The sequence below is a fragment of the Scylla paramamosain genome, chromosome 26 (assembly GCF_035594125.1).
Source record: "Scylla paramamosain isolate STU-SP2022 chromosome 26, ASM3559412v1, whole genome shotgun sequence".
Lineage (NCBI taxonomy): Eukaryota > Metazoa > Arthropoda > Malacostraca > Decapoda > Portunidae > Scylla > Scylla paramamosain.
The window spans coordinates 8,432,501-8,448,189 of NC_087176.1; the positions used below are offsets into that span (position 1 = coordinate 8,432,501).

At 43.5% G+C, this 15,689-nt stretch overlaps 1 protein-coding gene across 3 annotated transcripts in view; it reads left to right on the top strand.

The window, feature by feature from the left end:
* The window catches only part of LOC135113685 (hemicentin-2-like), a 125,431-nt gene that overhangs the window by 56,857 nt on the left and 52,885 nt on the right, over nt 1-15,689 (top strand). For 2 of the 3 annotated variants that reach the window (XM_064029157.1, XM_064029158.1), the window contains exon 1: nt 625-1,819. The exons of the other annotated variant lie outside the window; for it this stretch is intronic. In XM_064029157.1, the coding sequence (XP_063885227.1) occupies nt 1,744-1,819 (76 nt within the window). In that variant the 5' untranslated portion in view covers nt 625-1,743. Of the gene's footprint in view, nt 1-624; nt 1,820-15,689 lie in introns of those variants that run through there. 3 annotated transcript variants of the gene reach the window in all.

Below are 15,689 nucleotides of genomic sequence, written 5' to 3' on the forward strand. Positions count from 1 at the left end.
CGGTAGATGGTCTGCCTTGGTGATCTATACGTGCATTGCCGCTTCTCTCATTGTTATTGTGGCTGTATTTTAGTCTCCCCGCAGTGGATGATTTAATGGTTTAATTGTAATTGTAATAGTTTTGCCGCTGGAAAGTGTGCAATTAATTACGACTCATGCTTTAAAATGTGTATATAGTTTGTTAATTCTGAAAAAAAAAAAGCATGCTTCACATCGTCTTTCATCCGCTGTGGGGTTAGTTTCTTCCGGCAGTTGGAGTGCCATTAACATATGAGGTGGGATTCAGCGGCTTGTTTCCATGGCGTGGTGTTTTTCGTGGCGTACCTGTGTTCACGTGAGAGAGTTTGCCCTGATGCTTGTTCATAGTTCACAACACTAGAGCCAGCAAGCAGGAAGATAAAGATATAGTATTTTTTTCTATTTTATGCTGAGAAAGAATAACAAATACAACGTAATTTTCAGAGTTAGCCCGGCAGGCCTCATGATAAGACTCCGTGGGCGTCATCGGCACACTGCAAGCTGGGGACCCTTGGCTCAGGGCCGTGGCGGGGTGGGACGTGGCAGTGAAGGGTGCGGGCGTGGTGTGGGAGTCCTCAGGGTGAGTGTTGTGGCGTCACCTTCAGCTCTGAGAGGCGCACAAAGCAGGGGATCAAAGGCAGTGTCCGAGGTGTCCGCAGGCCAGCCCGTGTGCGTCATGCAGATGATAAAGATTTACATGTGTCTCGCGACCATACTGACGTCAGAGAAAATGTTGTCATACTTATTTATGTACTGAATTCATTTGGTGCATGTGTGTCTGTGTCAGGCAGATGTTTTTATTCAGCGTGTGGCGGGCGAGGAGCAGCAGCCGTACCACTCTTTCGGGCACGGCAGGGCAGGCCGGGGTGGTGCAGGGCAGTGCGGGGCAGAGCTGGGCGGAGAGTAAAGAGGGGTCTATTTGTGCCTCGTGTGTATGGAGGACTGGCGCCATGCAGGGTGTACCTGGCGTCGTACAAAGCCTGTTCGTGCCGGAGGTGTGAGCGAGTAAACTGGCAAGTGGCTGAGTTATGCCGTGGTGGTGGGCGGCGGGGGTCGGGGCGGCAGGGCAGTCGGGGCAGGCAGCACCTGAGCTAAGCGAGGGCCAGGGCGGGGCTGCGGGGGCAGTGGCCGGGGCGCTTGTGCATCGGGGCGGCCTGAGCATGTGCGGCCCCGTGACCAGCTCGGCCAGACGGCCCCGGCGGAGGCGAGCGCTCAGTGTGCCTCAGACCCGCGGCGCGGTGAGAGTGGCCTGCGTGGCGCGGCACGGCGGACACACTTGGTGGTGGCTGTGTTTACTGTGCGAACTGTTGCTGTGCTGCTGCTGCTGTCAAGGCACCGCTCATGACCCTCGACATGGCCGCTGGTCTGGACCTCCACCGCCCCCCTGATGCCCCTCCCGCCCCTGCGGCTGGGCGGCGTGACACACTGCGGCAGCTGCAGTGCTCGTGCTGGGAGATCATGACAACTTCCTAAGGCGTCGCCGCCCCTAAGACCCTCCGGGCGTGACTCTGAAAAGCGGCCGTGTTTGTTACTGGTGTACACAAATGCTCGATATTTTTGTATAGCCGCCACATATCTGTCTTGTGTATATTTTCTTCGCGAGATAAGTAATCTTGTATCGCAGTAGTTAGGAATGCAAATGTTATCAAGTGCCTCAGTGGCCTCAGACGCGCTGGTGTGACGAAGGGCAGGCCAGTCGCTCCCTGCTGCCTCCGGGGCCGGGTCATGGCGCTCCTGCCGCTGTTGCTGGAGTGGGCCGCCCTGCTGGTGGCCCTCTCGGCTGTCCGTGCCACAGAGGAAGGTTAGTCACCCCCAGCGTTTGCTTACCTCTCCTCCCTTTGATCCAACCCCAGTTTTTGTGCATTCCTCGTCTCAGGGTCGTGGCCGCGGGGATCGTCGCATGAGAAGCTCACATGAAACACAGCAGACACCACGACCTTCCCGGCGCTGACTGTTCCTTCACGCGCGAGGCTGTTTTCTCTTATTTTGTTTACGTCCCACCGAGCCTTGGCACAGTGTCCTCATGGCGGGGGGACACCGCGGCACGTCTGAACTGCCTTGTGCGCCACGGCTGTGAACAAAATAAATTAATATGAAATCTGGAATGTGCACGGTCCATCTCCATATTTGGAAGATGTGTCCGAATTATCATAATTAATAAGGCAATGAATTAAATATTTTCATAACATTTCGCCTTTAATTAGACTGAGAGAAAAAAAATGGTGTTATTATTTGGCACTTTATTATAGTTCAGCCATTCTCCAGGCGGCTGCCGGCCTCCACTCCTACCGGGAAGAGGAAAGGAGAGAAAAACTGAAGCGAGAGAGAGAGAGACATAAAGTGTAGGAGAGAGAGAGACAGAGAGACAGACAGAAGCATTACTGCAGAGCCATTCTGTGTGATGGCTAAGAATACCACACCGCCAGTTTTGTGTCCACTAGTCTCCAGGATGAGTCGCTGGATGAGTCGTGGAGACTCAGGAATTAGTCTCCGGCGCGATGATCCTCGTCCCTCGTGGCCTGAATTACTCGCCTGCAGAATTCCAGTGGTGTGCCGCGCCCCGAGCCGCCCCGTGATGAGAGATTTACTGTGCTGGCTGCCTCTCTAAGGGTCGAATTCCCGGCGTCTGGCTCCGTGGGGTCTCGACCTAGAGAGGGAGAGAGAGGAGAGAGAGAGAGAGAGAGGAGAGAGAGGAGAGGAGAGAGAGAGAGAGAGAGAGAGAGAGAGAGAGAGAGAGAGAGAGAGAGAGAGAGAGAGAGAGGAGAGAGAATTATGATAAATATCTAGTATTTTTTCGTATAGTTGTTAACTTTACTTCTCATTTGACTTAGAGAGAGAGAGAGAGAGAGAGAGAGAGAGAGAGAGGAGAGAGGAGAGATGAGAGAGAGAGAGAGAGGAGAGAGAGAGAGAGAGAGAGGTGTACAAAGGTATGAAAGTCTTCAGTGTGACGCTGTGTGATGCTGCAAAAGGTTGTTGTGTGTTATGTGTAGCGACTTAACACCTCTCCTTTCCCCACCCCACCCCTCCCCTCCCTCCCCTCCGTGTTCTAGTAAAGGTGAGGAACAGTTGCATTGGGGAGAAATATTGCACTCTTTTACTTGAAGCTGGAAGATTTTTGTACGTAGAAGCGTTGAGGAGGCAAGCGAGAACCAAGGGTGTATGTTACCTTGCCAACGCATGAGAAGGACAAAAGTCTACACGAACATTAAATAAAAGAGCAATGGAGAGGAAAAAAAGAGAGAGAAAGAGAAAAAAAAAAGAACACACACACACACACACACACACCTCAGTCCGTGAAATTGAAGGTTATTTGTGGAAAGATCTTAAGACATTTTTCCCTTCACTTTTTTTTTTTTTCTCTCTTTTTACCGAGTGCAAGGGGGAAAAGAGATTAGACACTCTCGCCTCTCTGACTGTCTCTCGCCTCGTTCTGTGCAAGGGCGGAGTGTCACGTTAATTATTCAGAGCGGCAAGAAATCCTGATCGGTGTGACATCCCCGCGTCCTCATGTATTGAAATGTGATCGAAAAGTGTGGAAATTTTTATGCTCTCCTTGACTTCCCTCTTTGTCTGTGTGGAGTCTAGTGGACACGTTTCTCAATTCTTCGTCGCTCTAAATTCCTTATTGAAAGTTTTTTTTTTCTTATATTCACTCAGGGTTCATAAAAGTGCAATTACAGTTCCATTATTCAGTGTTCGCCTCAGTCCCGCCTCGCCTCGCTTCCTCACACAAATCGTTCTTGAGGTCTTTTATGGCGACAAAGCTCGTGTACCTGGATCGTAATTCTCCTGTTATTAGAGATACAAATTCTTTAACATTTCTTCAACATGTGTTTTATCATAATTATCACATGACTATAATGGAGAATAACCGTGTTGTGTTCGCATTTCAAGAAGCTGACAGGTACAAATTATTCCTTCGACGAACATACAAAAAAGATCTGTTATTTTTATCAACCGAGTAAAATAATTCATTGAAGATCGTCCACGAGCCATGAGAAAAATAGTGTTTTTGTATCGTAAGAAGTTGGCAGCGCGTCCGTGTGTCGTCCATGCGTGTTTATGAAGCGTAAGAGACACATAAAGCGGGCGGGCGAGCGGGCGGGCGGGCGGGCGGGCGGGCGCAGGACCTCAGCCCTCAGACGACGAGACTGGGGAGGCCGTGGCAGTGCGGCCTTCCTGACGCTGCGGGAGTGGAGGGCATTATTCCCAGAGGCTCCACCCACTGCTGCTTAAATACACACTCCTTTCTTTCACTGCCACTGACTTAGCATTCGGCCAAGAGCCTTCATTTACATGCAATCAGGCCGTGATTCTGGAGTAATCTCAACTCACTCCCTGGAATAAGGAAGGCCACGTTTTGCTCTTTCCGCCGCATTATTCCCACCTACCTGTGCCGCGCCTTACCTGAAGAATGGCCTTGTTTTTTTTTTTTTTTTTCTTTTCTTTTTTTTTTTTTTTGTTCATGCTCTTTCTCATCTTTTATCTCGCGGCTCCTCGTTTTCATGTTTGTTTGTTTTTTTTCCTTTTTCTTTTGTCTCTCTTTTATCTCGTCCTTCTCGTTTTTCTCTCGTTTTTTTTTCCTTCTGTATTTTTGGTTAATGTTCGTGTTTTTCTTCTCTTGTTCTTGTTCTTAATCTTTTTTGTCTTATCTTCTTATTTTCGTTTTCGTTTCTGTCGCGTCCAATTCTTTTTTTCTCCTTCTTTTAGTTAATGTTCTTGTTTTCGTCTCTCTTGTTCTTCTTTTCATCTTCTCTTATTTTCTTGTTTATATTCGCTTCTGTTCTTTTCCTCGTCATACTCATTCTTCTTTTCCTTTCGTTACTTTCTGCTAATATTCTAGTTTCTTCTTTATATTTGTCCTTTTGCTCTTCATCTTTTCTTGCGTACTTATTTCTCGTCTTCTTCCTCTTCTTTTCTCTTCCTTTACTTTTGTTTATGCCATTATATCTTCCTCTTGTGTTCTTGTCACGTTCTGTTACTCTTCTTTCTTTCTTCATCCTGTTTTTTTTTCTCTCAGTCAAACCCAAATGTATCGATAATTCAATGTTTCGTATTCTCGTCACAAATATTGCACTGTACTCCCCAAACATTCTCTCCTTCTCTTCACTTCCTCATCCTCCTCCTGTTTTTTCCTTCTTTTTTTTTTCCTGCTCAACTTGTTTACCTGAGGAAGAGGTGAGAAAGGACGAAATCTTGAGTAAATTATGCTTTCATTGCCTGATCTGCCAATACGTGAAAGAAGCAAGTACTGTTGTTGTTGTTGTCAATGAACATCAGTTATTTATGTTACTATCTCTATTTCTTATATTCCTTTTTTATCTTGTTCTTATTTCGTTTCATCATTTTTTTTTTGCGCTTCTTTGTTTGTTATTGTTGTTATTGTCAGTTGTTGTTAATTGTCTCAGTTATTTCCTTTTTATTTCTTGTGTTCTTCCTACTCTTGTTCTTTTTTTTCTTTTCGTGATCATATTTCTTTCTTTGTGGTTGCTGTTTCCTTTATTATCATTGTTGTTGTTATAGTGAACATCTCATCTCCGTTACTTCATTTATTTTTTGTTGTGTTCTACCTCCTGTTCTTTTCCGTTTCGTCATCCTGTTTTCTTCTCTTTTCTTCTGTTCACTCGACTTTACCTCTTTCCTGTTCTCTTTCTGAATTTCTCTCTTGTTTCTCCTCTTCTTTCTTCTTCTTCCTCCTTCTCCTCCTCGTCTTCTTCATCTCTTGTCCACTCTCACCCTCTCTTCTCCCTTCTTCTCCCCTCGCCTTCTCTCTCTCTCTCTTGTTTCCTTTTCTCTTCTCTTGTTTCCTTGCCTCTTTCTCCTCCTTCTCTCCTCTTCTCTTGTTCCTTCATCTCCTCCTTCTTTTCCACTTCTTCCTCCTCCCTTGGTATTTTATTTCATGTCTCCTTGCTTTTCAATTGTTCCTCCTCCTCCTCCTCCTCCTCCTCCTCCTCCTCCTCCTCCTCCTCTTCCTCCTCCTCCTCCTCCTCCTCCGGTAAACTTTGCTGATAACGAGCCAAACAATTTTTCGTAAGGTTACTTTTAATTACCCTCGTTTTGTTTTCTAAGTATTAATTCAAGCCTAGTATTTATAAATCGTAGGAATTATATATATTATTTTTTTTTTCGACCCATGAAGGATTATCGGATTTCAACAGATAGAAAAAAAATGGGTGTAGAAGAGAAATAGTTAAGGCACGTCATATTTTTTGCTTAGTAATGGGGAACTAATTGAACTTCCACGAATAAGTAATGCGGGAAATGTTTCTTTAATTGCTAACTAACGTGTGTGCACCGTGAACAAAACATTACGCTCTCGCTTTATTGTGTCATCAACTAGTCTTAATGGCATTCATACTTTTTTATTTATTTTTCATTCGTTTAAGTAATGCTCTTACACCACATTTTTTCAATTTTTTTCTTTTTTTCGCTTTATGAGTTAACAAGTTTATAAGGACAAGCTATTTCGTAATTTTACATCGCATTACTGCCACTACAAAGTTGCCCAGATAGTTTAAGAGGGACATTAACACCAACAATAACATTATCATCACATTAGCATCTTGAGAAGCATTTGTAATTCATGTGTACTGCCTTTTCTATTTCCGACGAGAAACAGTCGTGGCAAGTTGAGATTACTTAAGTGGATCATTATACCAGACCGAGGAAGGAAAGATGAAGACTCCTCGGGTTATTCTGTGAAGGATTTGTGGGAGTTAATGGAGGATGAGGACGTGAGAGGGAACTTGAGAGAGGCTGAGAGAAGTGTACTCGCAATGTGGGAATGATCTTTGTGTGCCTGTTTAGTGAGAGAGAGAGAGAGAGAGAGAGAGAGAGAGAGAGAGAGAGAGAGAGAGAGAGAGAGAGAGAGAGAGAGAGAGAGAGAGAGAGAGAGAGAGAGAGAGAGAGCAGACGAAGATGATGAAAAACAGACAGAAACTTATACAGACAAACGGAATGGCCTTTGTGTGTCTGTTTAGTGAAAGGAACAGAGAAAGATTGAAGAAGAAGAACAGACGACGAAGAAAAACCCGACAGATACAAACAAGAAACTAACCAATGACAGAAAGAGACAGATGAACAGGTACACGAACAGACAGACGGAAAAAAAAATAAAATAAAATAAAATAAATAAAAACACACGAAAAAACAAAATCAAAACACAGACAAGCAAAACTGAGACACAAACAATCCAAGTGACCAACAGATGAAAAAAAAACAACAACAAAAAACACTAACACAAACGACCAGAAACAGTAACACAGACGCGGCGAGACAAGAAGAGGAGACACAAAGAGAAAAGCAAGGAAGCAAAATTAGTGGCTGTCGCTTTCCTCAACAATATTTCACAGGATATTCCACGGCCGTCACTGGAGGAGGTTTTTGCGTGTCAACAAAGCTCACTGTCTCCGTCACTGGTCCTCGCTAGGGATTTCGTCCGCGCCGTCTCGCTCAATCTCTCTCAATCGAGTTTACAATTTCTTTCTTTCCTCGGTTAGGCAGCGTCTTGCTCTCCCGTGGCAGTGAGGCTGTGCAGGTGCGGAGTGCGGCGCGTGTACGTTGTGCGTGGGCTTTATGGAGGAGGTGTGGTAGATATTCATGGTGTTGTCTGTCTGTAGATGTGGTAATGTAGGTTTCTGTGGTGTCTGTGGTGCGGTGACACTATAGAAGTAATGATGTGTGATATGTTTATGGTTTCTGTAACATAACGTCTCTGTGGTTTTATTTATTTATATATTTTTTTCATGTAAGAGGGGAATAGATTTAGGACAACAAAAAGAACTAAAAAAAGACCCACTGAGGTGCCGCAGTCAAAAGAAAGGTCAAAAAGGATTACCGAAAATTGGAGGATAAGTGTCTTGAAACCTCCCTCATGAAAGAGTTCAAGTCATAGGGAGGAGGCATTACAGAATCAGCCCGGCAGAGTCTATAGAGGAGGCATTACAGAATCAGCCCGGCAGAGTCTATAGAGGTGATGTACCAGATCTTTATGGCATGCTAAACTCTGGAACTCCATGTCTGCCTCTGTATTTCCTCCTACCTTTGACTTGAACTATTTTAAAGGTGGGTAGGGGCCACAATATATTTCAAATGTTAAATAATTCTCTATTTGAATACTGTATTGGAACTGGCACCCTCAACTGACCTTTCTTTATGACTTTTCTTGGCCTAGACCAGAGCCCATTGTATATAAGAAAATGCTGAGGCTGTGAATATAAGGAGTCAGACCTTTCATTTGCGCAGTGGCTGTGGGGACGCTGTGTGAATATTCTGGGGCATGACAAGGCTGATGACGCGGCTTGTCAGTTTTCATGGCGCTTCTGAACTTTGGAGACACGGTAGGAGAAGTTTCTTGGCTTGCTGTGGCTGTGGAGGTGAGTAGTCAAGAATCTGTGGTTTTCTGATGCTGTTAACGTGATTTGTCTGACTTCTGTGCTGTGATTAGAATTCTGCTGTGGTGGTGGGGATCGTTTCTGTGGCGTGGTAAGGCTGTGGCGGTGATGAAGCAAGATTCTGTGGCTTGGTGAAGCTGTGGAGGTGATGAGGGAAGGTTTCTGTGAGGGTGGGAAGCTGTGGCGGTGATGAGGAAGATTTGGGATAGGTGTCTGTGGTGTGGGGGAAGCCGTGGTGATGGGCAAGGTTTCAGTGTTGTGGTGGGGCTGCGGTGAAGGTGGCGAGAGGAATTTCTGTGGCGTGGTAAACTCGTGGGCGGCGTGGCGTGTTGTCTGTTCATTTTTCTTCACGGAATGTTGGTAAATTTGTCGATGAAAAATCCTGTGGCATTAGCTGTGACGTTCCCCATTAGTGGCTGTGGGTGGAGAGTGGCGGTGATGGATTGGTGTTGGCTGCATTGGGCGATTGAAATGCTAATCATTAATCAACACGTGTTAGGCGCGCTATTTTTTTGTTTTATATATGCTCCAAATTAGGTAAACGTTAATGAAAGATTTCAATTCGCTTCCATCACGATGAATGTGCAACTGACTGAATGTAAAACGGTCTGGATTATTCACTGAGCTACTAAGTGTAATTATTCACTGTTGATTGAATAGATCGTTTTTATTCATCGTTAACAAACCTATAATTCCTTTTGGCTTCCTCCTTCAGGTTACTTTTAGATCGGCTGGAAAAAACTTGCCTTATTTAAGTGTACCTGTTCTTAGGATTATCTTAAGTGTAATTATTCACAATTGATCGTTGTTTTTCATCGTTAACAAACCTATGATCCCTTTTGGCTTCATTCCTTCAGCAAACTTGTCTAGGTTACTTTCTCTTTTACTGGAAAAACTTGCCTTATTTAAGTGTATTTGTTCCTAGGGTTGACTGTTCATCCTTGGAGAAATCTTAAAGAAATCTGCTTCTACTTTTGAAATTGTAATGTGGTTTGGTATCTGTTTCAGGCCACGTGTCGATCTGCTTTGGAAATCCCTCTGACAATGTGAATAGCCAACTAAATGAATTAACTAAACAATCTCTCTCTCTCTCTCTCTCTCTCTCTCTCTCTCTCTCTCTCTCTCTCTCTCTCTCTCTCTCTCTCTCTCTCTCTCTCTCTTCCAAACCGCGTAAGGAAATAAAATAGTAACACGCAAGAGCAATTTTTCTCGAGTTCTTGTAATATTCTTGAGGTTATTACGATTCTTTCTACCTTTGCTGCGGGGCCAGGTGAGCGTGGTGTACGTAGCAACGCCGCCACTCAGATATTCTCACCGAACTAAATTATTAATTACGTTGCTCCTTCTTTCATTTCACTCGCAAAAGAAGAAGGAAAAATACGTAATTTCACTTGGATTTATTATTTAATGCTTGTTTTATAATATATTTGCATCTATTTGTTTGTTTATACGTTTATATATATTTTCTAAGGATTCTTGAGTGAGTGAGTGAGTGAGTGAGTGAGTGAGTGAGTGAGTGAGTGAGTGAGTGAGTGAGTCTGGTTCGTGCAAGAGTGAAGCTTCTCCAAGATCCACTGGCAGGGAAAGATTAGTGAGTGTTTCAGTGAATTGAAGTGATGATTATAATGATTTCAATTACTCTTCCTGTCTTGAGAGTGAGGATAAACTAACCATAACTCTCTCTCTCTCTCTCTCTCTCTCTCTCTCTCTCTCTCTCTCTCTCTCTCTCTCTCTCTCTCTCTCTCTCTCTCTCTCTCTCTAATGAATGAAAGATCTTTATCATTGTTTATCCAACTTTCTTCCTTTTCCTTATCTCTCTCTCCCTCTCTGCCCCTTCTCCCTTTACCATTCACTCGTCCTCCTTTAATCTCGGTCTTGCTTGAGAGAGAGAGAGAGAGTGAGAGAGAGAGAGAGAGAGAGAGAGAGAGAGAGAGATACGGCACCACAGTTTGCTTGATGTTACGAATACAGAGAAGAGATAAGGGTATGTACTCTCTCTCTCTCTCTCTCTCTCTCTCTCTCTCTCTCTCTCTCTCTCTCTCTCTCTCTCTCTCTCTCTCTCTCTCGGTAGCAGATACAGATACAAATGCAATAGAAAAAAAATTGAGGAGCGGAAAAAAAAGGAACTAATCGGAGGACACACGTCGAAGTATCTCAGTTTAGCGCGGCAGGAATTTGCAAAGAATCCTCGAGAAAAAGTAATTTGCAAGTTTAGGGGCGGAGGAGCGGCGGCCGGGGTGCGTGGGAGGGGGGATTGGAGGAGAGGCGGGCGGGGAGGGAAGGGAATGGACGGGAAGCAAAGCAGGAAGGCTGAGAGAGATGCATACATAGGAACAAAGCGGCCCTTCACGGTTCTGTCCTTTCCTATGATACTTCTGCCGACCCTCTATTGCTCCTGCCGCCCTGAAACTTTCGCTCTCAGCTTCATTGGATACGATGCGTCACTGTGGCGAGGACCGGCGAGAGATTGTTAGGTTTTTGTTCGTGTATGTGTGTGTGTGGCTGAGAGTGTGTATGTGTGTGTGTGTGTGTGTGTATGGGGAGGGGTGTGAGTATGTATTCTCTCTCTCTCTCTCTCTCTCTCTCTCTCTCTCTCTCTCTCTCTCTCTCTCTCTCTCTCTCTCTCTCTCTCTAGGTCCTGGATAATTGGTGAACGTGGATGCACTTTGCCGTTGCGAGGGCCAAGTGTGTTTGTGTTTGTGTGTGTGTGTGTGTGTGTGTGTGTGTGTGTGTGTGTGTGTGTGTGTGTGTGTGTGTGTGTGTGTGTGTGTGTGTGTGTGTGTGTGAAATTGAAGGTATTAAGGAGTTTTGAATTCGTTCCCACTACTACTACTACTGCTACTGATAATAATAATAATAATAATAATAATAATAATAATAATAATAATAATAACAATAATAATAATAATAATGATAATAGTGTCCACAGCAGCAATAATTAAGCTGATTACGTCGTAAGGCTTCCAACATTTCACCAATAGCTAGGAATACTAAACGAAATCATATCAGTGAGTGCTTTGATTTGCTCTTGTTTTCCATTGAGTCCCTTGAACGAGTAACTCCTTAGCATTCCATCACTCAGACCAAGACGTGACTCCTTAACCTAACCTAACCTAACGTAACCTGTCTTAATCTAACCTAACCTAACTCTATTCTATTCTACCCTCATCTTCCATATCCTATCCTATCCTATACTAAGCTAACCCAACCCTAACATAACCTAACCTAATCTAACCTAACCTAACCTAACGTAACCTGACCTAACCTATCCTACTCTGTTCTATCCCACCCTAATCTTCCATGTCCTATCCTATCCTATACTAAGCTAACCCAACCCTAACCTAACCTAACCTAATCTAACCTAACCTAACCTTAACTAACCTAACCTATTCTGACCTATCCTGACCTAACCTAACCTAACCTAACCAAACCAAAACTCAACAGTATGCCATCCCTCAAACCAAGATGTCACCCCTTAACCTAACCTAACCTGACGTAACCTGACGTAAACCTAAGCAAATTCTGGAGGAGTGCTGTGAGGAGAATTGTCACGTATGTAAATGAACACTGACTTCATTATCGTGCCTCCACTCACACTCCGCATCCTGGGCACAGCAGCTGATTCTGTATGCCGTCTGTGAATCAACATCATCTTTACACACCTCAGCGTCAGTCAGCGGCCGAAGGAGTAGTGAGGCTCGAGCGCTGATTGGATTTATGAGACTCTGCATCCGGGTATTGAAGGAGCAGTTGTCAGCAAGTCTTGGAAACTGGTTATCATATTGTGTCTTTCCTTCCTTCCTTCCTTGACCTTTATGGGTAGCTGTTTGACCTTTATGTAGCTGTTTGACCTTATGTAGCTGTGGTGGCTGGCTTGTTTGACCTTATGTAGCTGTGGTAGATGGCTGTTTGACCTTATGTTGCTATTGTGGGTAGCTGTTTGACCTTTATGTAGCTGTTCGACCTTTATGTTGCTATTTGACCTCTATATTACTGTGGTGGGTAGCTGTGGTGGCTTTTTTGACCTTTATGTAGCTGTGGTGGGTGGTTTGTTTGACCTTTATGTAGCTGTTGTGGCTTGTTTGACCTTTACGTTGCTGTGGTGGCTTCTTTGCCTTTATGTAGCTGTGGTGGCTTTTTTTACCTTTATGTAGCTGTGGTGGCTTGATTGACCTTTATATAGCTGTGGTGGGTAGTTTGACCTTTATGTAGCTGTGGTGGGTAATTTGACCTTTATGTAGCGGTGGTGGCTTTATGTAGCAGTGGTGGCTTTTCCCCCTAGAACATTCGTCATATCCCTTTCATCATTCGCTAACTTTCTGTCATTTCATATCGGAACTTTGGAAACGTGTCTTTTAAATATTTATCCTCTCATTGCATTTTCAAGCTGTCAGATTCTGTGTATTATTATTATATATTTTTTTTAATTAACGAGGAGAAAGCACATCACACTCCAAACTCAAGATACACTTAATAAAAACACTACTCCTCCCATTGTATTAATCTCAACGACCAGTCAATTTCCTTTTTTTTTTCTATGCATGGGCAACAAAATTATGAGGAAAACAAAAGGTCCCACTTGAGTGCCAGTCCCCAAAAGACTGCCGAATAGAAAAGTCAGTGGCCGGAGGATAAGTGTCTTGAAACCTTCCTCTTGAAGCCAGATCGTGTGTTCTTCCCTGACTCCACGACAAGGCATCTCTTACTCTCGCCTTCATTCCCGTTCTCTTTTCTCGGCCTCAGCTTTTGTCCAGGTGCTTAAGTTCTAACAGGGTGATCATGCCTGTCGCTGTGTCGTGCTGGCTTGTTGTCTATATGCTAAACGAGTAATCTTGGCCGAGAGACGCCGCATGTTTCCCAAATTAATCTGTGTGTGTGTGTGTGTGTGTGTGTGTCGCCTCTCGTTTTCTCTTCTCTTCTCTTCTCTTCTCTTCTCTTCTCTTCTCTCTCTCTCTCTCTCTCTCTCTCTCTCTCTCTCTCTCTCTCTCTCTCTCTCTCTCTCTCTCTCTCTCCTTTTGCGTTGTTTCCTGATAATGTTATTCATATTCTGTTTCATGTTCATCTGATTCTCATTTTAACACGCAAACTGTCACACTTCATTCAGCGTCTTCCCAGCTCCCCTCCTCTTGATTTCTTTCCTCTCTCACTCAGCAAGCCTCTATATTTAAGGCTCTTATGATTTGAGTAATACATTTTTTTTCACGTGAAGTTTTTGTACCTTGTGTGTTGCGTAATAGTAGTAATAGTGTAGTAATAATAGTAGTGATTGTAGTAGTAGTAGTAGTATTAGTACTAGTTGTAATAGAGGGAAAGTTCAACATACTTTCTTTTTGACAATTCTCTTTTCGGACTGATAATTGATTTTTTTTTTTTGCTGTCTTTTTGTTATTTTTTGTCCAGATCCCTCTTACATAATAAAAACAGTAGTAGTAGTAGTAGTAGTAGTAGTAGTAGTAGTAGTAGTAGTAGTAGTAGTAGTAGTAGTTGTTGTTGTAGTTGTAGTTGTAGTTGTTGTTGTTGTTGTTGTTGTTGTAGTTGTTGTTGTTGTTGTTGTAGTGTGGTAACCTGTCAAGCCTAAAAGAAGATAGAGGACACAAGAAAACGAGACGGGTAAATGATGGAAATAAAAAAAAAAAACGTGAAGAAGAAAAAAGGGAATAGAGAAAACTAGAAAACCCAGTACCAATGCAGCTGCTAAGGTTCGACAGTAGTAGTAGTAGTAGTAGTAGTAGTAGTAGTAGTAGAAACAGTAGCATGAGTATAAAGTCAACAGTGATCATTGTGGAAAGAGTAGAAATAGAAGGTTTGAGCACATTATAAAGTCAAAGCAAGCACACACGCATGGAGGAAGGAAGAGGAAGGCGTGCAGTACTTGTAAATAAACTATCACACACAGAGTACAAACTTCGCCCCCTTGAGCCCGGCACAGCACGCCCTTTCATCGCCCAACACTCACTCAAGCTGACGGCCAGACTGAGGCCCCGCTTAGCTTCTCACTAACTCAGTAGGACAAGGCAAGACATTCACTGCACATCACAACCTAACTTGACCTGATCTCAACATAACCTAACCTAACCTAACCTGACGACCTAAAATAATCTAATCTAATATAACTTAAAACTAACCTAACCTAACCTAATCTAACCTAACCTAACCTAACCCAACTTAACATAACCAAATCTAATCTAGCCTAACGTAACTTAATCTAGCATCACAAATTAACTTAACCTAACCTCACCTAACACCCTAACCTAATATTTATACCGAATTTTTAACACAGCACACATATAAACCCTTCAAAATACACTTACTACAGCAACATACCCATCCCTTACATCTCTTCAGCGTCTCAGAACCCCAAATATAGACGGACAGACAGGTAGATAGATAGCTTTCTTGATCGCACATACTTTTCTAATTAATAAATACATAACAATACATATATTTTGGCCCAAATTACAATGACTATGTATTAAAAGCTTTACAACAACCTTTCTTTTCAAAAACCGCAAAGTAAGAAGCACAGGCGGAATATTTCATTTTGCGCAGGCAGCGTGACGGAGGATCAATCATGCAGACTGACCGAGGTGTCCAGGCGGCGGGGCGCTGGAGGAAGCAAAAGTCCCAAGAGGTATCGCCTTGACTGAGAGAAAGACCCTTATTTTGAAACACTTCTGCGGTGCACCTCCTACTTTCAAAAGGCTCTACTTGACCTTACATGGGTTTTTAAGGGTGTTTCTAAGGTTCTAGTGACAGATTAACAAGATTACCACGTTATGAACTGGAGAAATAGTGCGAGAAGCCGGCTAATCCATTCTGTGGTCTTTGAATTCTGAGTTTTTGAATAGCGATCATTGTAGGAGAGTGTGCTTCTGTAAATATGAATAGGTACATATGAAGGAGAACGTGAATGAAGAGGACTAGGGGAGGAGAAGGATAAGGGTGGATAACAATAACAAACCAGGAGGAATGAAATAAAAAGACGAAAAGAAGAAGACGGAGTAGGACAAGAAGAATGTGGGTGAATAGCAATAACGAAAACATGAATAAAAGAGAGCGAAGGAGAAAGAGAAAAAGGAAGAAAGAAAAGGAGGAGGACACAGATAATGGAGAAAAGAAGGAAGAATCGAATGACAAGAGTAACAAAAAAGAAAGAACTGAAGAAGAAGAAGAAGAAGAAGGAGAAAAAAAGAAGAAAGAGGAGAACGTGGACGAAAAAGAGTGGGAGGAGAAGAATGAGGGGAATGACAATATAAAAAAAAAAAAACAAACATGAGG